Here is a 22,500-nt window from a genome sequence, read left to right as displayed (position 1 = left end):
TGTGGTTGGGGAGATAGATGCCCCAGAAGCTTGGAGGTCAAGGGTATTGGTCTCTGTGTGCCCTTCAAACCACCATAAACCTGTAACTTTCCCCTCCCCCAGCTGTTTTTACATATGCAGGTTATTTGTTTATCATCTTTTTCAGAAATCCATGACCATTCCTATGGTCATTTCTATTATGTTGTTTGCACAGATGGATATCAATGAAGAATTTTCCTCTTTTTTGCTCTCCTTGTTAGGAAAACAGTAGCTTCTGGCCAGAGATGAAGTTCTTTTGTGCAGTTTCTATCCAAAGAACGGATGAATCAGTGAAATTAATGTGGATTCTTACCATCCATCTAACAGCTGTGGTGAGGATAATGACATGTTGGATGATGAGTGATTTGGGGAAATCAGAATCATATTTATTTTTCACGATTTAAAGGTTTATAGGCAACAATAAAGAGTAAAACCAACCATACTGAATGTAAGTTGTGTGAATTATAACCTGATGTGTACTTTGAAACATCCATATATGAATTCTGCTACTTGAGGTTGTTCAGGGTCATATTTGCACATACGACTTTCTGCATCAGTATTATCAAAATTTGTTAATTCAGACTTTGGTATCGTTCAACAAAACTTCCTGTAAATGGTCATATCTGGTACAATTGTACAATTGTAAAAAAAAAAAAAAAAAAAAAAGGAAAAGGATACACATCTTCTAATACATCACAGATTGGGATATTCTTATATAATTTTTCTATACCTGTTTATCTGCCCCATTCTGTGTGGAGATTTGTGTGGACTCGTGCAAAGTTTGCACCTGGCTATGTTATGGTGTGACATGTATGGGAGGGAAGTTGTGTCAGCTGTTGGAGGATTGTCTGTGGCAGCATGGGGGATGGGATCACCTACCCAACACGTACAGTGGACGAGGACAGTGACAATCTGCTGGCCGCCCGCCAACGTTGGATGGAGGAAGGGGGAGACGAATCCGGTAAGACAGCTGGAAATGTGTGGTTAAGTCTTTTGTCAGCTGTTCCTGTCAGAAACCTAACTATCCTGTTGTCTGTGATTGTTGCTTGACGGTGGTGAACCACATTCTGAGTGTCTGTAATGTTGGATTTTTAGCTGGAAGCGTGGATAAGTCTTTCTGTCAGCTATTCCTGTCAGAAACCTAACTAGTTAACCTGTTGTCTGCAGTTGTTGCTTGACTGTGGTGAACCACGTTCTGAGTATCTGTCACATAGGGTTTTTTGTTGTTGTTGTTCATTGAAAATTGATATGTTTTCATGCTTTTTCATGTACCGTTGGGTTTAGAAACAAAAAAACCCAACAAACTTTTTGTCTTGTAAAGTCATCTACATCCAGCTTTGATTGATCTGTTCTTATTGTTCTCACCTGCTAATCCCTCAAGCAAACGCCATACACGGGCACACCCAGGTTCTTCCATTGCAGTCCTTGTGCCAGCAGTCCACCAGGAACTATCCATGTTAGGTCTCCATGAGGCCGCACATTAGAGGAGACTCTGCACTGCTGTTGAGTCACTTCGGTGGTGTTCAGTAGTGCCTGTTCTGACTTAACATACACAGGACACCACCTGCTAAGCCCCCTACTGACGACGGTAATTACTTTGTCATGGAGACAGACTGAGTGAGCATCCACTCCAAAGTGGAGACCACCACCATGTCCTTCCACTGACAGATGCCCATGAATCTGCTGACTCCAAAGAACTTGACAGGACTTACTCCAAGCATGGAAGTGGAGGGGCAGAAAATGGAGGTCACAATGAGAGCGGGGCATGAAAAGCCACAGTTTTTAATGAAGAGAATGTTGACAATGCTATGTACATGGCAATGGTAATATTGCAAGTAGTCATTATTATTTGGATCCCAGCTCCTGTGAGGACTATGTGCCATTGGAGGGGAGACGGGAGTCACTGTCATTAAACATGGATTGATTTCATCAGTGTGATTGTTGAGGCATTTCATCAACACCTTCACTTAAAAAAAGGTTTCTAATCTTGTCTCTTTAGATTAAACCTCTAAAGATTTTCTCCTCCTCTCTTTCTTTCTCCTACTGCTTTCTTCCAGTTATCTCTTTCTGTCAAAACACTCTCCATGTTATCTCTTTCTGTCAAAACACTCTCCATGTTATCTCTCTCTAAAACACTCCCAATGTTATCTCTTTCTCTCAAAACACTCCCCATATTATCTCTTTCTCTCAAAACACTCCCCATATTATCTCTTTCTCTCAAAACACTCTCCATGTTATCTCTGTTTCTTTCAAAACACTCCCCATATTATCTCTTTCTCTCAAAACACTCTCCATGTTATCTCTGTTTCTTTCAAAACACTCCCAATGTTATCTCTCTCTCTCAAAACACTCCCCATATTATCTCTTTCTCTCAAAACACTCCCCATGTTATCTCTCTTTCTCTCAGAACACTTTCCATACTATCTCTTTCTCTCAAAACACTCCCCATGTTATCTCTCTTTCTCTCAAAACACTGTCCGTGTTATCTCTTTCTCTCAAAACACTCTCTGTGTTATCTCTTTCTCTCAAAACACTCTCCGTGTTATCTCTTTCTCTCAAAACACTCTCCGTGTTATCTCTTTCTCTCAAAACACTCTCCATAGTCAATGTTATCTCTTTCTCTCAAAACACTCTCCATGTTATCTCTTTCTCTCAAAACACTCTCCGTGTTATCTCTTTCTCTCAAAACACTCTCCATAGTCAATGTTATCTTTTTTCTCTCAAAATACTCTCTGTGTTATCTCTTTCTCTCACAACACTCTCTGTGTTATCTCTTTCTCTCAAAACACTCCCCGTGTTATCTCTTTCTCTCAAAACACTCTCCGTGTTATCTCTTTCTCTCAAAACACTCTCTGTGTTATCTCTTTCTCTCAAAACACTCTCTGTGTTATCTCTTTCTCTCAAAACACTCTCTGTGTTATCTCTTTCTCTCACAACACTCCCCGTGTTATCTCTTTCTCTCAAAACACTCTCCATAGTCAATGTTATCTCTTTCTCTCAAAACACTCTCCATGTTATCTCTTTCTCTCAAAACACTCCCCATGTTATCTCTGTTTCTTTCAAAACACTCCCCATGTTATCTCTCTTTCAAAACACTCCCCATGTTATCTCTCTTTCAAAACACTCCCAATGTTATCTCTTTCTTTCAAAACACTCCCAATGTTATCTCTCTCTCTCAAAACACTCCCCATATTATCTCTTTCTCTCAAAACACTCTCCATGTTATCTCTTTCTTTCAAAACACTCCCAATGTTATCTCTCTCTCTCAAAACACTCCCCATATTATCTCTTTCTCTCAAAACACTCTCCATGTTATCTCTGTTTCTTTCAAAATACTCCCAATGTTATCTCTCTCTCTCAAAACACTCCCCATATTATCTCTTTCTCTCAAAACACTCCCCATGTTATCTCTCTTTCTCTCAGAACACTTTCCATACTATCTCTTTCTCTCAAAACACTCCCCATGTTATCTCTCTTTCTCTCAAAACACTGTCCGTGTTATCTCTTTCTCTCAAAACACTCCCCATGTTATCTCTCTTTCTCTCAAAACACTGTCCGTGTTATCTCTTTCTCTCAAAACACTCCCCATGTTATCTCTCTTTCTCTCAAAACACTGTCCGTGTTATCTCTTTCTCTCAAAACACTCTCCATGTTATCTCTTTCTCTCACAACACTCTCTGTGTTATCTCTTTCTCTCAAAACACTCTCTGGTTATCTCTTTCTCTCAAAACACTCTCCATAGTCAATGTTATCTCTTTCTCTCAAAACACTGTCCGTGTTATCTCTTTCTCTCACAACACTCTCTGTGTTATGTCTTTCTCTCAAAACACTCTCTGTGTTATCTCTTTCTCTCAAAACACTCTCCATGTTATGTCTTTCTCTCAAAACACTCTCTGTGTTATCTCTTTCTCTCAAAACACTCTCCGTGTTATCTCTTTCTCTCAAAACACTCTCCATGTTATGTCTTTCTCTCAAAACACTCTCCATAGTCAATGTTATCTCTTTCTCTCAAAACACTCTCTGTGTTATCTCTTTCTCTCAAAACACTGTCCGTGTTATCTCTTTCTCTCAAAACACTCTCCATGTTATCTCTTTCTCTCACAACACTCTCTGTGTTATCTCTTTCTCTCAAAACACTCTCTGGTTATCTCTTTCTCTCAAAACACTCTCCATAGTCAATGTTATCTCTTTCTCTCAAAACACTGTCCGTGTTATCTCTTTCTCTCACAACACTCTCTGTGTTATGTCTTTCTCTCAAAACACTCTCTGTGTTATCTCTTTCTCTCAAAACACTCTCCATGTTATGTCTTTCTCTCAAAACACTCTCTGTGTTATCTCTTTCTCTCAAAACACTCTCCATGTTATGTCTTTCTCTCAAAACACTCTCTGTGTTATCTCTTTCTCTCAAAACACTCTCCGTGTTATCTCTTTCTCTCAAAACACTCTCCATAGTCAATGTTATCTCTTTCTCTCAAAACACTGTCCGTGTTATCTCTTTCTCTCAAAACACTCTCTGTGTTATCTCTTTCTCTCAAAACAATCTCCGTGTTATCTCTTTCTCTCAAAACACTCTCCATAGTCAATGTTATCTCTTTCTCTCAAAACACTGTCCGTGTTATCTCTTTCTCTCAAAACACTCTCCATGTTATCTCTTTCTCTCAAAACACTCTCCATAGTCAATGTTATCTCTTTCTCTCAAAACACTCTCCGTGTTATCTCTTTCTCTCAAAACACTCTCTGTGTTATCTCAAAACACTCTCTGTGTTATCTCTGTTTCTTTCAAAACACTCCCCATGTTATCTCTCTTTCAAAACATTCCCCATTTTATCTCTCTTTCTCTAAAACACTCCCCATGTTATCTCTCTTTCTTTCAAAACACTCCCTATGTTACCTCTCTCTCTCTCAAAACACTCCCCATGTTACCTCTCTCTCTCTCAAAACACTCCCCATGTTATCTCTCTTTCAAAACGCTCCCCATGTTAGCTCTCTCTCTCTCTCTCTCTCTCTCTCTCTCTCTCTCTCAAAACACTCTCCATGTTATCTCTTTCTTTCAAAACACTCCCCATGTTATTTCTTTCTCTCAAAACACTCCCCATGTTATCTCTTTCTTTCGAAACACTCCCCCATGTTACCTCTCTCTCTCAAAATACTCCCCATGTTATTTCTTAAAACACTCCCCATGTTATCTCTTTTCTCTCAAAACACTCTCCATGTTATCTCTTTCCCTCAAAACGCTCTCCGTTTCATGTATGCATGCATGTTTGTAGAAACGGTAGTGAAATGTTGCTTATTTTTATATTACTAGATGAGTCATAATGGTATGTATTTGTAGGCTGTGTCCTATTTTGTTTTGTTGTGAAGTTGTTATTTATAAGTAGCTTAGATGATAATGTAAGTTCTGTTTGCATTTATGTGATTTCTTACTTTTAGAATATAGAGAATTACAGGTAGCTTATGGATGATAACTTGAATTCTTGTTTCGATTTCTGTGGCTTAGTGTATGTTGTATAAATCAGGTTATATACATGTGTTTGTATCTCCTCCAAGAAACAGGAATATGAAAAATAAGTGTCTGCGTTTACTCTGATTTCACAAGGGTTACATTGGTTGACGTATGAAAATGGAGACCTGTCAACTTTAACGTTTCGACGTAATTCAAATGGTGCTATTTTTGGGACCTTTTTGCTATGCTGTTGCCACACATACAGAGTTACTCACTGATAAAAAGAATGCTCTTTGTGTGTGTGATTGTGTGTGTGGGGAGGGGGGTGGGGTGGGGGTGGGGGTTTGGGGGGGCAGAGTGTGTATGTTTGTGCACATGTCATTCGTGTGTGGGTGTGGGTGATTACATCATGTCACCACCAATATCATTCCTTCAATGAATTCATTCTTTGAAGTAATACACAAAATAAAAGTTTACCTGGTTTATTTCTGTTGTTGTTTTTTTAAGTTTTATTTTTAATTATTGTTACTTGCATTGTTCTTTGAAGCTACTGACCAAGTGTTACTTTTGGTTGGTGCAAAATGGCTTCTGAGGGATTGGCAGGTCTGAAAGGTCACATCACTGTATTGTTTATAAGAGATAAGACTCCAGGAAAATGCATACAGATGAATACAATGCAGAGGAAACAGACATTTGCTGAAATGTAAAGACATATTTATTTTATAAAATGTATTGAAACAGGAAGTCATATAAAGTCACACATACAGACAGGACATACAAAAAAAACCAAAAAACAACAACAAACAAACAAACAAAAATAATTCAGATTTTTAAACTACATCAGACTTGTTTTTTGGTGTGTGTTTTTTTTTAGTTTTTTTTTTTTAAGTGTGATCATTTTAAAATTGCTGCCATTGTGACCTATTTGTGTGATGAAGCAGGGCACAGGTTCGAAAAGCATTAAGACAGAAGTGAATCATGTCCAGGCCCTGTAGTAGTTTTGCAGTCTGGGTCTGTTGATTTGAATCCTGTCTTTCCGGTGTTGAGGTTGTGGAAGTGTAATTGGCTGTTAACTGTTGGTATCAATCAGAGAACCCCGGCACAGCTTTATGAAGATGAACACACCCGGCCAGAGGGGCGTGAAGGCCCACATGGTGAGATCACACGACACACCTTTCAGTGAGCAGGACTGTCAGCCTCATGCTTTCTAGCTGTCCCACGCTTTTTCACACATTGCGAGAAAGTGTGCCCCCCCACGCCCCCGACCCCTCCTACCCCTGCTTTCTCTCTTTTTATGAGTAAGCATGAGAAAGCAAGAAAGTGTCTTTATCATCGTTGTTGTCATCGTCCTCCTTTGTCTCCCTTCATTTTCTGTCTCTTTTATTTTTGTCTGGAAGATTTGTGTTTGGCAAAAAAAAAACCCAAGAAATCAGCCTCAGATGACAAAGGATATCAAAAGAAGGGGGACTTCGCATGCTTTCTCACACATTGCAAGAACGTGGGCCCACGCTTTCTCGCAGTTATGAGAAAGCATGGCATGGAAACGACCTCATTTTCTCGCAGTTCAACACTTTCTCATAAAGTGAGAAAAAGCATGGGAGCACCCCCCCCCACCCCAGTGCTTTCTCACAAGGTGCACAAAAGCATGGGACTGCAAGAACGTGAGGGCTGACAAGGACAGTCTCACATTGGTAGTGCTCTCAGGCTGTTGTCTCACTGAATTAAGTTTAAAAAGACAGTCCGGCAATGTGGGATCCACATACTGTCATTTATAAATGTGGTCAAGGGAGTCAGAAAAAGAAGACTTAGTGGTGTGGGGAGTTTGCAAAGCTCATGCAGGTCCTATCTCCATGGAGAAACGGGTCTGTAGTTATCAGTCTAGCTCCATGGAGAAACGGGTCTGTTTGTAGTTATCAGTGTGTGCTGACTGTCCATCTCTCACGTCTAACAGTTTGCATGATTCTTTTATCTTGTGAAACAGACATTGCTTTGTTGGGATTGAAACGGATGAAAAAGTTTGTACTGGTTGCATTTTTTTTTTTTAAAGATATTATTCTTATGCTAATGTTGCATGTGAACACCTTATGTTTTTTTCTTCAGCATTGCTTTTTTAATTATGACTGTACATGTTGAAAGCATTGTTCAGTTTAGAAGTATAATGTAACAACAATGATAATTATGGTGATAATGATGATGATAATAATGATGGTAATGATAATTATGATGATGATAATGATGATGATAATAATGATGATAACAGTAATTGAGGTATTTGTACAGCACTGAATCTAGTGCAGAGACAGATCAAAGCGATTACACTCCAGTCATTATCACGTGTGCACATCTGTGATTCTGGGGGACATGTAGATAGCAAGCCAGAGAAGCTGTGGACTGGAGTGGAGTGTTCAGTGTGGCTCTGTTTCCTCTGTTCGGATACTTTGAAACATGATGTATTGGTGTATCACCGCTGAAGTTGATCTGTGGAGGTTTTGAGATGTGAATGGGGCAGTCATCATTTTACACATGGAATTTGTCACCAGCATTCCAGTCAGTGTCTGAATTGAATTTATACAGCATTCCAGTCAGTGTCTGAATTGAATTTATACAGCATTCCAGTCAGTGTCTGAATTGAATTTATACAGCATTCCAGTCAGTATCTGAATTGAATTTATCACCAGCAGTCCAGTCAGTATCTGAATTGAATTTATCACCAGCATTCTTGTCAGTGTCTGAACTGAATTTATCACCAGCATTCTTGTCAGTGTCTGAATTGAATTTATACAGCATTCAAGTCAGTGTCTGAATTGAATTAATCACCAGCAGTCCAGTCAGTGTCTGAATTGAATTTATACAGCATTCAGGTCAGTGTCTGAATGGAATTAATCACCAGCAGTTCAGTCAGTATCTGAATTGAATTTGTACAGCATTCAAGTCAGTGTCTGAATTGAATTAATCACCAGCAGTTCAGTCAGTATCTGAATTGAATTTGTACAGCATTCAGGTCAGTGTCTGAATGGAATTAATCACCAGCAGTTCAGTCAGTGTCTGAATTGAATTTATACAGCATTCAAGTCAGTGTCTGAATGGAATTAATCACCAGCAGTTCAGTCAGTATCTGAATTGAATTTGCACAGCATTCAAGTCAGTGTCTGAATTAAATGTTTACAGCATTCATGTCAGTGTCTGAATTGAATTCATGCCAGTGTTCCTATAGGTATGTGAAATGAATTTATCACAGTATTCTCGTCAGCATCAGAATATATCACAGCATTCAGTCAGTATGTGAATGTTGTATAACTGGCGACTGATTGAGCATGATGTTTTTTTTCCATTCAGAACCCATGTTTTCCTCTCCACCAAGGTGATTTAATGATCACACAGTGCTCTTCAGTTAGAAAAAGGAATCACTCTTGTCTTTGTAACAGTATTGTTGCTTAGTCTTTAGTTTTCTGCCCCTTGTAATCAGGACTGATGGTTCCCTGTGTGTGTGTGTGTGTGTGTGTGTGTGTGTGTGTTGTGCCAATCATGTGAAGATGCCCACATACTAACCATCCTTTGCATGGTTCTTCTCGGGTGACGACACCAATTCTTGCCCCATATCATGCCGCCCAAATGTATGGAATAGTTGAAACATGTAGCAACAAGCTGAGAACCTTGTTTCCTCTTTGAAAAGTGTGTGTGTGTGTGTGTGTGTGTTGCAAGTGATGTTGTTGATGGAAGATCTGTGTCAGCAGTTTTGCTGTTTTAGTTATTTGATAGATTTTTAATGAGGCACTGAATGTGGACTGATGGCTTTGTTGCTATGCATCCGCCAGGGAAGTGAGAGAATTTGAAAGCATGGTTTTGAATCCCATGCTGAGCAGTCATTCAAATCAGATGATAAACCGAGATCCTGTGTGTAGCATGCAGTTAGTGCATGTAAAAGAACATGTTGCAACAAAAGGGTTGTCCCCGGCAAAATTCTGTAGAAAAAGCACTTGGATATTTGAAAATACAGTTGCAGGCAGACAACAGATAAAAAAAAAAGGTGATAGTGCACTGGAATGACGCACTCTCCCCGTTGTTCACTTCATTTCCTGCCCTCGCCACAGAGACATGATAGTGACTGTTTCAGGTCAAATTGTCACCTTATATTTTCTCAGAACAAAACCGACTTGAAGTCATAATTTGTTTTTAACATTTTTTATTATATTAAGCCCAGTGACTCTCCTTTGTTAAAAAAAATTGGGTATGAATTTCTTTTTGCAAGTGGTGTATTTTAATTTACCTTCTGTCAGAGTAATGCTTTCATTTAACTGAATTTTGGTGGTATCTTTTTATATATATATTTCTTTTATTGTTGTTGTGCAAGTTTTCTTGCTTGTGGGTTTGTACTGACTTATAAGAATGATGTCTGTCCCGTTTGGTTTGTTGGTTGGTTGGTGTGTGATGGCATTTTGTGCTGTGTGTTTCAGACTCCGGCTATGAGAACAAAGCCATGGACATGGCATGAGACAGGACGTGGTTGTGGTTCCTGACCTGCTGCTTCCTTCACCCACCCCTCTCTTCTCCCACCTCACCTCTTCATACATCATGTACAGATTCGGTGTGTGTGTGTGTGTGTGTGTGTGTGTGACTCCGTGTGTGTGTGTGTGACTCTGTGTGTGTGCATACTTGAGCGTTAATGTCCGCATGCTTTAATACACGTGTATGCTTGCATACATACATGTACAAAGAGAGATGTGATATGTGTGTGTATGTGTGTGTGGGTGCATGGATCTCTACAGAGTTTACATTGATTGAGTGGATGGAAGCTTTTGTATGTGTACAATTTTGCGTTGGTGTTTGTGTGAGGTGGGGTGGGGTGGGGAATTTTTTTGAAGTCAGTCTGTTACCATTATAATGTAGTCCCACGTTTTGCAAACCTTGGGTATGAACCACCTCAAGACCAGAACAAAGAACACGGCTGCTGTTTCCCAAACCCTCTGCCTGTGGACTTCCTGTGTCCTGATGGCTTGTCCAGCGTCTTGTGGCTCGGTGATAACTGACTCTGTGACCTCTGTGCTCTGGTGTGTGTTGTTGTCCCCTGTACATTTTTGTGAAGTCCTAGATGTTGAGGAGGGTGTGTGAGTTTAGTGTGCTTTATTTTGAATGAATAAAGAGTTGCGGAAAAGTAGACATGTCATGTGTCTTTCGGGTGTCTGTCAAATGGTATGAAGCTTTGATTTTCCAGTAAGTTTTATGTCTGGAGTCTTTCGGGCGTCTGTCAAATGGTATGAAGCTTTGATTTTCCCGTAAGTTTTATGTCTGTTTGGCTTTTATAATGATGACTGATACAAACCATCAGATAAGACCAGGATGTGTGTTAATGAGGCAGGGAAATGAAAAGGATATAAGTAGTTGTCAGAAGTCATGTAGCAGCTGAGCTGACTTGACTCCGTGCTGTGTGTGGTGCATTGTGGACTGTGTTAGTAGGTGTGTGAATGATGTGCATGCTTGAATAAACATGGCTGAGCATCTACATGTACTTTTTGTGATCCTTTTATTGAGTTCTGAGAGAATGAATATTTTGCCAAGCAGCATCTGTATATGTTCATGTACAAAATATTCTTTTTCGTTTCTTTAACTGATTCATTTATTGACTTCTGTGTGGTATAGTAAGTCTGTTTTGTCACCTGGTCTCAGTTATCCATCCGTGTGTGTGGGGGGGTGTGTGGGTGTGTGTGTGTGTATGCGCACGCGTGTGTGCGCGCGCGGGCGTGTGTGTGTGTGTGTGTGTGTGTGTGTGTGCCAATGGTAAACTGAAACATTTGCAACCACCAGTGTTACAGCAGGCTGGTTTGGTAGGATGGTACTTATCAACAATACATCTCAAAACCAAATCAGATCATGTTGCTTATAGCCCAGCCATCTGCAAAGGGCAGTTTCAGGGGTGAATACCTGTCAGCTCTCGTGGCTCTCTCTTGTTAGTGGTCGTTACTATTTACAGTGTTCGTGCAAATTGGAGAGTTCCTGTTTCATTTAATTCATCAGTCATTGACATAGCACAGGTATTAGATTTTTGGTCTTTCTCTTCAGATAATGTCTAAATGTCAATGACAAAGTAAATGTGCTAGGTTTCTTTTCTTTTTTATGTCTAGATATTGATGACAAACTAAATGCGCTATTTCTTTTTTTTAACCTCCCATACACAGAATGTAATATTCAGGTGGCAATGGTCACATTGATTCAGTTTCATTTTAAAGCACAGTGCAGTCTGCTTTACATGAGTTCCAGGGAGGAAGAGAAATCTGCTTGTGCTGAAATATATTTGAGTTAAGAAAATTGCAAACATATAGAAGAGTGTTGAGTAGTCTTGAGTTGGATGTGTGTTTTCCTGAGTCTTGTTGTGTGAACTTCCATTGTCTTTCCCTTCCATGGATATCACACATTCACACACACACACACACACACACACACACACACACACACAGAGCTGCAAATCATATATAAATGTGGGCATGTATATATCTCTCTCTCTGTGAGTGTGTGTGTGTGTGTGTTAATAGTGCTTTTGTGTTGGTTTTCTGGCCTGCTCATTTTGTGACGGGTACAAAACAGAATCACATTTCATTTCCTGTCATTTGTATTTCAGTATGTGCATGGCATGATGGTTTGGTAGAAAGTACGCATGATGTCACCACAGCTTACACTGACTTTCTCAGTCAGTCCTGCTGCATCCAGAAGACTTTTGTTTTAACCATGTGACCTGTTTGGCTTTTTATATGTTTAAAGAACAAATCTAGGCTATGTTTATAGAACCAGTCTAGGCTCAATCCCTGGTAAACGCATTGGGTTATGCTGCTGTCAAGTGTTTGCCTTTCTCTGGGTTTGTTTAAGTTGTTTTTTTTTGTAGATGTGACAGTTTTATGTTGACACGGTTGAGCATTTGTATGGTTTGACAGTCCTGATATGGTCATGTGCGGCGGGCTGGACAAGCATAGTGGTAACGCCCCCTTCAGAAACTGAAACTGAAAACTCCTTTTCTTTCTGTCGTCTCTTTCTTTCTTATTTTCTACATTGCTGATCCAGGCACCTATAGTTTTTTCTTAAAAAAACAAACAACTTTGAATATTTTTTGTCTTTCTCTGGACTTGATAATTGGACATACCTTTTAATTATGTTGACATACTTTTTCATTATGTTGTCTTTTCTGAGCTTATGATACATATGTGAGGTGACCGTTGGCAATTTTTTCCTTTATGTATGTTATCACATATGATTTTGTGAATTTTGTATTAATATTTTTGTGGTCGGGTTAGTTATTTTTTGGTAAATGGGCAAAAAAAGAAAAGAAAAAAGGACAGAATGGTCAACGTCAGACGCATGTTCTAGGTCCATGTACATGAAAATGACTGTATTTGTGCACAGTTTATCTCCAGGTGTTTTCTTCAGTTCGTTTTTTACCCACATTGTGTAGGATCAGTATTTACAGTTGTTCAGACCTGATAAGGCTCTGTGTGGTCAGCTTGGCTTTAGTTTACCCCCCTCCCCTTCCCCTCCATCCCCAAACTCTTTACCATTTTGTTGTTGTAAGCGTTCCATAGTTTTAAACCCTCCTGAAAACCTGTCATTGTTGAAGTTGTAAAACAGAATCCTTTCATAGCTTCAAACAACTTTCCTGAAAGTCTTTTCATCATTGCTGAGGTAACACCATAGTTTTTCAGCCTTGTGTGAAAGTATGTATGACTGTTGATAGTAAAAGTGTTCTGTTGTTTTCAGCCCTGTGTCAAAGTCCTTATGATTGTTGATGGTATAAATGAGTGTTCTGTAGTTTTCAGCCTTGTGTGAAAGTCTGTTACCATTGTTGAGGTTATAAGTCTTGTATGAAAGCCCTTTACCGTTGTTCAGATTACTGTTGTTCAGATTTTGGTAAAAGTATTCCATTTTATAAGATATATAAAAGTCCATTACCATTGTTGAGGTAGTTAGTGTTCCATCATGTACGAAGGCCCTTTACTGTTGTAGAGATTATAAAACATAAGTGTCCTGCAATTTGAAGCCTCTTATGAAAGTCTCTTGTCATTGTATAGGTTGTAAGTGTTCTGTAGTTCTCAACGTTGTGTGAAAGCTCTTTACCATATTTGAAGTAACTGTTATAAGTGTTCCGGTGGTTTTCAACTTTGTGTGAAAGCCATTAGCCTTGTTGAGATTATAAACCATAAGTGTCACATAGTTTTAAGCCTCTTGTGAAAGTCCATTGTCATTGTTAAGTTTATGAGTGTTCTGTACCTTTAAGCCTCATATAAAAACACAGTACTGTTGTTGATTTTATGAGATATAAGTATTCCATGAATTAAATCCTTATGTGAAAATCCTTTATAATCATTGAGATTGTTTGTATTCCATAGTTTTAAGCGTATTGTGAAAGTCCTCTATCATTGTTGAGGTTGTAAGTGTTTTGTATGTTAAACCTCTTGTGAAAACCCTTTATCAGTGTTGAGGTCATAACTAATAGGTGTTCTGTAATTTAAAGCCTCTTGTGAGAGCCCCCAAATGGCCTTTTTTGGTGTGTGGAGCTATAAATAGCACAATTGTACAGGATATGCTCAGGAATTGCAGGATTAATGATACCAAGAGAGGTACTTTCTTTATTATAAGATACATGGGTCGTAGTTAATTGCTCAGTGTGTCTTTCTCTGTTTCCTGTCTGGCTGTCTAATGATTTAAAGATACTTACTTTAGAGTTTGTATGTGATTATGTGTCATCAGGAAAAAGTTTTTGAGAGGTTGTGAATATTGATATATTAGCTTTTTCCTTTTCTCTCTTTCTCTGTCCTATATGTGATGGAGTCTGGGGTAAGGGTAGGGTTGGAGTAATGTGTGAGTCAAGATCAGTAGGTCAATTTCCAAATGTCTGCAATGGCTTGTGCTGTGAAGTTTAACTGTAGTGGTTACATATACTTTATGCTTTGTTCTTCCTTACATTGTGTGTAGATATGAGATATATTGTATCAGTTTCTGATACATTTTTCTCCTTGTGAAATGCTTGTTAATCTATGGAATGCTTTTTGTGTCAATGCAGTGGTTTTTTTTTTCTCACTGTATGTGTATTGGTGTTGATGTAAAAGTGAAGTCCTGTTCATTATGCCAGGGACAACTCTTGCTGTTTTCATGGGATCTTTATGTACTGGAGGTATGCTGCGCACAGGGTTTGTGTCTGTTGTCTCATCCAGGACATTGTTGTACTGGAATAAAAAGATTGTATACCTGTGTAGGGTATGATGGTTAACAAACTGCAATGGACATGCTGCAACTTTACACCTCACCCCCCCATCCCCCCAACTGCAAAAAAAATGAAAGTCCACTGGATTTGGACACAGGCAAAATCTGTAGGCAGGGCTTATTTAAATAAGCTGGGGTCACTGAACATTGGTTTCATGAAATCAGTGTTGTATGAGTTTGATGTGCAGTCACTATTTTTTGTCATTGATTCTATGAACAAATATAATGTGCACCCAAGAGGAAGAAGTAAAAGAGAATGGTGATTGACATCCTGACATGTGAGCTCTGTCTCATCTCAGTGAGGTCACAGCCCTTTCCTGACAAGCATACTGGTATAGTCAGCATTAGTTCAACAACATTGTTTATTAACTCCTTTGTTTACAAATGAAACAACACCATTTTTGGTGGGGATGTGCACACATGGTAATTGGACAATGTCACAAAATCTCAATTAAATTTTGGTAAAACTGACTGAGTTATGAAGATTGAAATGGAAGTGTTGGTCATTTTTCAGCCACAAGGTGTGGTGAAGGTTAAGGGGTGAAAGCATGTTGTTCTTGAAGTGCAAGTCAAAAAGCGTGTGAACAGAAGAGATACATTTTCAGAACATGTACATGCACACACAGTCCCTGCACAGAACCTAGAACCCAAGTGTATTAGGATGTAAAACTTGGCTGTTGTGGATTCTGCTTTATAGGGATTCCTTTCATCCTATGCTGTGTGCTGTTACTGCTGGTTGATGTCCTGTTGGTTAATGCCAACAGTCTGCAGCTTTGTGTTTGTGTGTGTGTGTGTGTGTGTCTGTGTGTTTGTGTGTGTGTGTTGTCTTCACATTTGTTTTAGAATGGAGATAAATTATACTGCCTTGTGCCCTCTCTCTTTGTATGAAATGGGGGAAAATGCAGATTTTTGTTTAAGCCATCATCTTTGCCTTGTTTCATTTCTTGTGTGTGTGTGTGTGTGTGTGTGTGTGTGCGCGCGTGCGCACAAGTCAAAGTAAACTGGTGTCTGTTAAATCAGTGAGGTAAAAGTGTGAGAAATTCAGTTGGGTTGGTTATGGTGATTTTTTCTTTCCACTCTCTTTCTCATCCCTCTCATGTTGTCACATGTAAAGTTCTATGTGCTGACTGAAGTTGTTGAGGCTCTATAGCTTTCTCATCCCTCTCATGTTTTCAATGTAAAGTTCTATGTGCTGACTGAAGTTGTTGAGGCTCTATAGCTTTCTCATCCCTCTCATGTTTTCAATGTAAAGTTCTATGTGCTGACTGAAGTTGTTGAGGCTCTATAGCTTTCTTATCCCTCTCATGTTTTCAATGTAAAGTTCTATGTGCTGACTGAAGTTGTTGAGGATCTATAGCTTTCATGACAGTAAAATCAAAGATGTCTCTTTTTCACGTTATGACCTGATGTGTTCCTGTTCCATTCATCAGAAAATGATGTGTACCGACATGAATTTGAGTTGTTGCCCTTGCTCATTAAATGAGGAGAAATAGTGTTTTTTAAAGGTCACAATTTGCTTATGGTTGACCTCAGTGTATGATCTCTGTGAAGATACGGTGTGTGACATTGAATCCACATTCCTACACGGCACCATGCACACTCTTGCCCCAACATGTATACACAGTCCCACATGAAACAAAGTGATACTGCGCTTGTCAGAACTTTCTTCCCCTCCACTAGACCTTGAGTGGTGGTCTTGACGCTAGTCATTTAGTAGCGACAATAAACCAAGGTCATGTGTGCAGCATTCGCTTAGCGCACGTAAAAGGAACCTCGGCAACAAAAGGGTTGTCCCCGGCAAAATTCTGTAGCAAAATACACTTTGATAGGAAAATAAATACACTTGCCAACAGAAAAGATAGAAGAAAAAAATGGGTTGTGCTGCACTGTGGTGACTCTCTCATTTGGGAAAGCAGTCCCAATTTCACACAGAGTAATCTGTTTTGGCAAAAATGTAACACAGTACACCACTCCATGTACTATTGTCACACCATGCTTCATATTCTTACACACACACACACACACACACACACACACACAGAGCATGTTGGGTTACACTGCTGGACAGGCAGCTGCTTAGCAGATGTGTAGTGCGTTTGGATTTGTTCAAATGCGGTGATGCTTCCTTGAGTAACTGAACACACACACACAATCTCACTCTGTCTCTCTCTCTTTCCATTCATATGGATGAATAACCAAACATTAATTCCCTGACTTTGACACTCTCTTCCCTGAATGAAAAGAAAAAAAAAAGAAGTGGTGAGTGGCTGGCAAATGAACAAAAACAGGAATGACTTTCATACAGTTTAATTGTGCGCATGGAAAGTTAATGATGCTAGAATGCTGTTATTTGAAGTCCTGAGTGTGTTTTCTGTAGCACGGAAACTGATGTGGGTAATGCGTGTGTGTGTGGTGTGGTGTGTGTGCATTTGATAATTATTGTGATGCTTTTTTTTTAATTATTTTTTTATATTCTTGTAATGCTGGTTCTTGTTTGTTGATTGGTGTGTGTGTGTGTGTGTGTGTGTGTGTGTGTGTGTGTGTATTTGAGAGAGAGAGAGGAAAACAAATGGTTAGTTAAGAAGTACTGTACACAAACTACAAATGCAGTGTTGTTTGTTGTGATGGTGATTTGGTCTCAAAGCCTTTAGGTCCTGAGCCTTTTGCTCCTGGTTGTATGTTTAACACTTACTGTTATAGTGATGTGAAATACAAATATTGTGAACCATGTTTTACTTTTTGAATTGTATGCATTGAAACTCTGCTCTCTCTCTCCTTTTCTCTGTCTTGAATGTTCACTGTATTTCACGAAACTCACACACACACACACACACACACACAACACACACAACACACACGATTTTCCCCTACTTGTTTTTATTTTTTATTTTTATTTTTTTTTTACATAACACAACTTGGAATGAAAAAGATGCACTGTATCAGTATTCATTGCAAATTGTATATTGCATACCAAGCACATATCATAAATCAAATCATCAAAGCGTCTTTTTATTTTGTCTGCAGTGGTCAATATGCAAAATTGTTCACATGAAAAGGAGATTAAAAATATGAGAGAGAGAGAGAGAGGATGTCCGACACAGAGATAGAGGCAGAGAGTGTGGGGAAGGGCGGACAGAGACAGAAACAAACATAGGAAAGACCGAGAAAGGGAGAGGAGGGGGTGGGTTGTTAGAGCTGAAAATAAGGCCGTATACTAGGCACCATTCCATGGAATAAAAGAGTTGATCAGCAGGTATAAAACGGTTATGATTTGTTGCGCCAACTGATACAATAAATATTACTCTGCTTTCTTCAACATGAAATATCATTCACACACACACACACACACACACGCGCGCGCGCGCGAACGCGCACACATACATTTGCGCACGCACGTACACACTCACGCATTCTTGTGTGCTCAAAACACCTTTGTTTGACAAAAAATGTTTTTTAAATTACGATGCTTCTCCGTTGGAAGAATGGAATACCGCTGTGTCAATTGACCTCTCTCTCTCTCTCCCCCCTCTGTGTGTGTGTGTGTGTGTGTGTGTGTGTGTGTATTCGCGCGCGTGTGTGTGGGCGTGTCATGCTGAAGAAATTCTATTTCGTTCACTTTTTATATACAGAATACGTTATCTTGAGTATGTGGATATACACAATGGACTGTAACAATACCGGCATATAAGGCTCTGACCGCCCATATAAAAATCGACAACCAGTCAAATATCTCGTTCAATGCTGAAAAATGCAGAAAAAATATTTGTGGAATGTCAAATATTATGTACAAACACGCGACTGTGATACACAGTGCAACAACAACAAAAAAGAACCTTGCTGAAATAAGCATGCACATAATTTGCACCCGCATATGAGCCACAGACTGACGCAGTCACTTGCTGGACATGACACAGCCAGTATCACCCCTTCCTCCAACTTCCCGAGACAAACGCACGCACACGCGCTCGCACAGAACTACACCGACACCACTGATATGATACCCAGACACAGGCACAGAGACACACACATACACACAAACGGATTCACACTGACACAAAGACCCCCTCCCCCCTCGCCCCCCCCCCCCCCGTCCCCCTGCACACACACGCACACGCACACACAAAAACACACATGCACACGCGCATGCCTATTCCGGATGAGATGATAAACTGAAATTCCTCGTGCAACATACACGGAGAGCGGTAAAAACAAAAAAACAAAAACAACAACAACAACAAAAAAAAAACAAACAAAAAAACCATTTGCAACAAAAGGGTTGTCCCTAGAAACAGTCAGTTTGGTACTAAAATAAGTACACTTGCAGACTAAAACACACACACACACACACACGCACACACACAGAGGAAAAATATAGGAGGCGAAGTGCTCTCCTCGGAGACAGCTGCCCGAATTTCACACAGAGAATCTATTGTGACAAAACAATGGGACAGAATTCACACTGAGAATCCAAAACAATGGGATCGAATTCACACAGAGAATCTATTGTGACAAAACAAGGGGATATAATTCACACAGAAAATCTATTGTGACAAAACAATGGGATAAAATTCACACAGAGAATCTATTGTGACAAAACAATGGGATATGATCCAAACAGAGAATCTATTGTGACAAAACAATGGGATATAATTCACACAGAAAATCTATTGTGACAAAACAATGGGATAAAATTCACACAGAGAATCTATTGTGACAAAACAATGGGATAGAATTCACACAGAGAATCTACTGTGACAAAACAATGGGATAGAATTCACACAGAGAATCTATTGTGATGTCACAATGGGATATGATCCAAACAGAGAATCTATTGTGACAAAACAATGGGATAGAATTCACACAGAGAATCTATTGTGATGTCACAATGGGATATGATCCAAACAGAGAATCTATTGTGACAAAACAGTGGGATAGAATTCACACAGAGAATCTATTGTGATGTCACAATGGGATATGATCCAAACAGAGAATCTATTGTGACAAAACAGTGGGATAGAATTCACACAGAGAATCTATTGTGATGTCACAATGGGATATGATCCAAACAGAGAATCTATTGTGACAAAACAGTGGGATAGAATTCACACAGAGAATCTATTGTGATGTCACAATGGGATATGATCCAAACAGAGAATCTATTGTGACAAAACAATGGGATAGAATTCACACAGAGAATCTATTGTGACAAAACAATGGGATAGAATTCACACAGAGAATCTATTGTGACAAAACAATGGGATAGAATTCACACAGAGAATCTACTGTGACAAAACAATGGGATATGATCCAAACAGAGAATCTATTGTGACAAAACAGTGGGATAGAATTCACACAGAGAATCTATTGTGATGTCACAATGGGATATGATCCAAACAGAGAATCTATTGTGACAAAACAGTGGGATAGAATTCACACAGAGAATCTATTGTGATGTCACAATGGGATATGATCCAAACAGAGAATCTATTGTGACAAAACAGTGGGATAGAATTCACACAGAGAATCTATTGTGATGTCACAATGGGATATGATCCAAACAGAGAATCTATTGTGACAAAACAATGGGATAGAATTCACACAGAGAATCTATTGTGATGTCACAATGGGATATGATCCAAACAGAGAATCTATTGTGACAAAACAATGGGATAGAATTCACACAGAGAATCTATTGTGATGTCACAATGGGATATGATCTAAACAGAGAATCTATTGTGACAAAACAATGGGATCGAATTCACACAGAGAATCTATTGTGACAAAACAATGGGATAGAATTCACACAGAGAATCTATTGTGATGTCACAATGGGATAGAATTCAAACAGCAAACAAAACAAACACGTACTCCAGTTTACTCTTCACAGCGAGATCATCTTATTGTAAAAGGCTACATATCGAAAACAAGAGGCGAACGAAGCAAAAGAACCAAAATAAGCACTAAATATGTATTCATCATGACCACGCTTTCTTAAAAGTCAATAAAACGAGAAAAAGCTCAGTTTAGCAGCCTCTCTCGGTCAAACAACAACAACAAACAACAAAACGAACAAACAAAAAACAGGGAGAGACAGCTCATTTTAGCTTGTGTTTCCGTCTGTAAATATCAGATTAAAAACAAAACAAAACAACAACAAAAAACAAATCCGTATCCCCTTATAGCTTGCTTGTTACACTCAACAACACACACACAACAACACACACACACACACACACACACACACGCTTCTACCCCTCCCCCTTCCCCGCCCCTCCACCCCTCCCACCACACACTACAGTCAAAATGAAAACAACAGTTTATTGTGGAGGTCGCAGCTAGAGTTTTCAAAAAAACCAGACAGATTCTAAAAAGCGGTACTGTGCCCTGTTTCTGCACCGTGTCGACCATTTGTCTTGGGGCTCAGATTGGCGTGAGAGGTGTGGTTGTTGCCTGTGTCACCGTCGATGTCAACGAAGGCCAGGTTGACCTCAGCGTAGCGCCCTGTGCGGTGATCAGGTCTGCTTGGCCCCCACTTCGGATCGGACTGGCAGGCCGCTTTTATGGACTGTGAAGAACAATGTTAATTTAGGAAAGATGTGTGTGTGTGTGTGTGTGTGTGTGTGTGTGTGTGTGTGTGTGTGTGTGTATACATATGTATGTATATGTATGCATGGAAGTGTTGTTGTTGTTGTTCTACTTATTCATTGTCATTATTAGTATTATCGCTAATATCAATATCAGTATCAACACCAACAATGGCAACACCAACATCAACATTATCATCATCATCATCATTTTTGTTATTATTATTATTATTATTATTATTATTATTATTATCATCACCATCATCATAATAACAGTTACTATCATCATCATCATCATCCTATTTGTATTATGATCACTACCCTCATCATTATTAATATCAATGATAATATCATCATCACCATCACCATCACCATCATCACCATCACCATCATCACCATCACCATCATCACCATCATCACCATCACCATCATCACCATCACCATCATCACCTTATATCGGCAGCCTTGCACGACAAAGCCCAGCAGAATACAGGCCACGGGCAGAGCGGCTATGGCGAATCCCAAACCCTGCACCCAGGGTTCGAACTCGTAGTCCCCGTAAGTGGCTGGGGCGTACTGCACGCCGGACATCACGATCATCACCTGCAACAGTGTTGGACACAATGTTTAGAAATAAGACTTCTTTTTTTTTTCTTTTTTTTTTTTCATTACCGAGAGTGGAACATTTTGTCTTTTCGATCAGAACAAAAATCCTCTTTTTTCCAGAAAGCGAAACTAATGGTTTTCCCTCAAAGCGAAACTATATCGTTGTTGTCCCCCTGAAAGTGAAAGTAACTCTTTGTTTCAGTTTAAAGCAAATTAAGTCCCCTAGCATTAATTACAGAGTAATTTCCCTTCTTTACTATCTGCACCAAAACGTTTGCAAAATAAATAAAACTTCCATACTTGGCAAAAGAAGTTCCTGTTTGAACAAAAAATGATAATAATGACTGCTCTTGTTGTTGGGTCAGAATATCAAATCAAAGTGCCCAGTTTAGAGAATACAAAAAATATAAATATAACAGTAAATGCAGTTTGCATATAAAACACCTGTCTAGCAGATGTGGTGTAGCGTATATGAATTTGTCCGAACGCAGTGACGCCTCCTTGAGAAACGAAACTGAAAGTTGAAAGCCTCACCAGAATGGCCACTGGGGTGACCACCATCCAGGTGCCTCTCCAGTACCAGTTGGGTTCAAACCCCAGCATCAT

General features: G+C 39.4%; 2 protein-coding genes across 6 annotated transcripts in view; one reads left to right on the top strand and one right to left on the bottom strand.

The window, feature by feature from the left end:
• Positions 1–17,434, top strand: part of LOC143298485 (palmitoyltransferase ZDHHC15B-like) — a 39,619-nt gene extending 22,185 nt beyond the window's left edge. For 2 of the 5 annotated variants that reach the window (XM_076611300.1, XM_076611298.1), the window contains 3 exons: positions 876–979; positions 6,552–6,615; positions 9,916–17,434. In XM_076611300.1, coding sequence (XP_076467415.1) covers positions 876–979; positions 6,552–6,574 — 127 coding nt within the window. In that variant the 3' untranslated portion in view covers positions 6,575–6,615; positions 9,916–17,434. The remainder of the gene's footprint in view (positions 1–875; positions 980–6,551; positions 6,616–9,915) is intronic. The other 3 variants (XM_076611299.1, XM_076611297.1, XR_013057392.1) reach the window with 2 other exon arrangements.
• A 2,549-nt stretch (positions 17,435–19,983) lies between these two features.
• Positions 19,984–22,500, bottom strand: part of LOC143298989 (sodium-dependent proline transporter-like) — a 43,581-nt gene continuing 41,064 nt past the window's right edge. Inside the window, exons 13-15 of the mRNA XM_076612048.1 lie at positions 22,429–22,500; positions 21,739–21,891; positions 19,984–21,269 (exon numbers count right to left, since the gene is read on the bottom strand). The exon at positions 22,429–22,500 is cut by the window's right edge and continues 29 nt beyond it. Of these exons, the coding sequence (XP_076468163.1) occupies positions 21,069–21,269; positions 21,739–21,891; positions 22,429–22,500 (426 nt within the window). The 3' untranslated portion in view covers positions 19,984–21,068. The remainder of the gene's footprint in view (positions 21,270–21,738; positions 21,892–22,428) is intronic.

The sequence above is a fragment of the Babylonia areolata genome, chromosome 24 (genome assembly GCF_041734735.1).
Source record: "Babylonia areolata isolate BAREFJ2019XMU chromosome 24, ASM4173473v1, whole genome shotgun sequence".
In the NCBI taxonomy this organism is placed as follows: domain Eukaryota; kingdom Metazoa; phylum Mollusca; class Gastropoda; order Neogastropoda; family Buccinidae; genus Babylonia; species Babylonia areolata.
The sequence above is the reverse complement of the archived record's forward strand: the minus strand, read 5'-3'. Positions and strand labels throughout refer to the sequence as shown.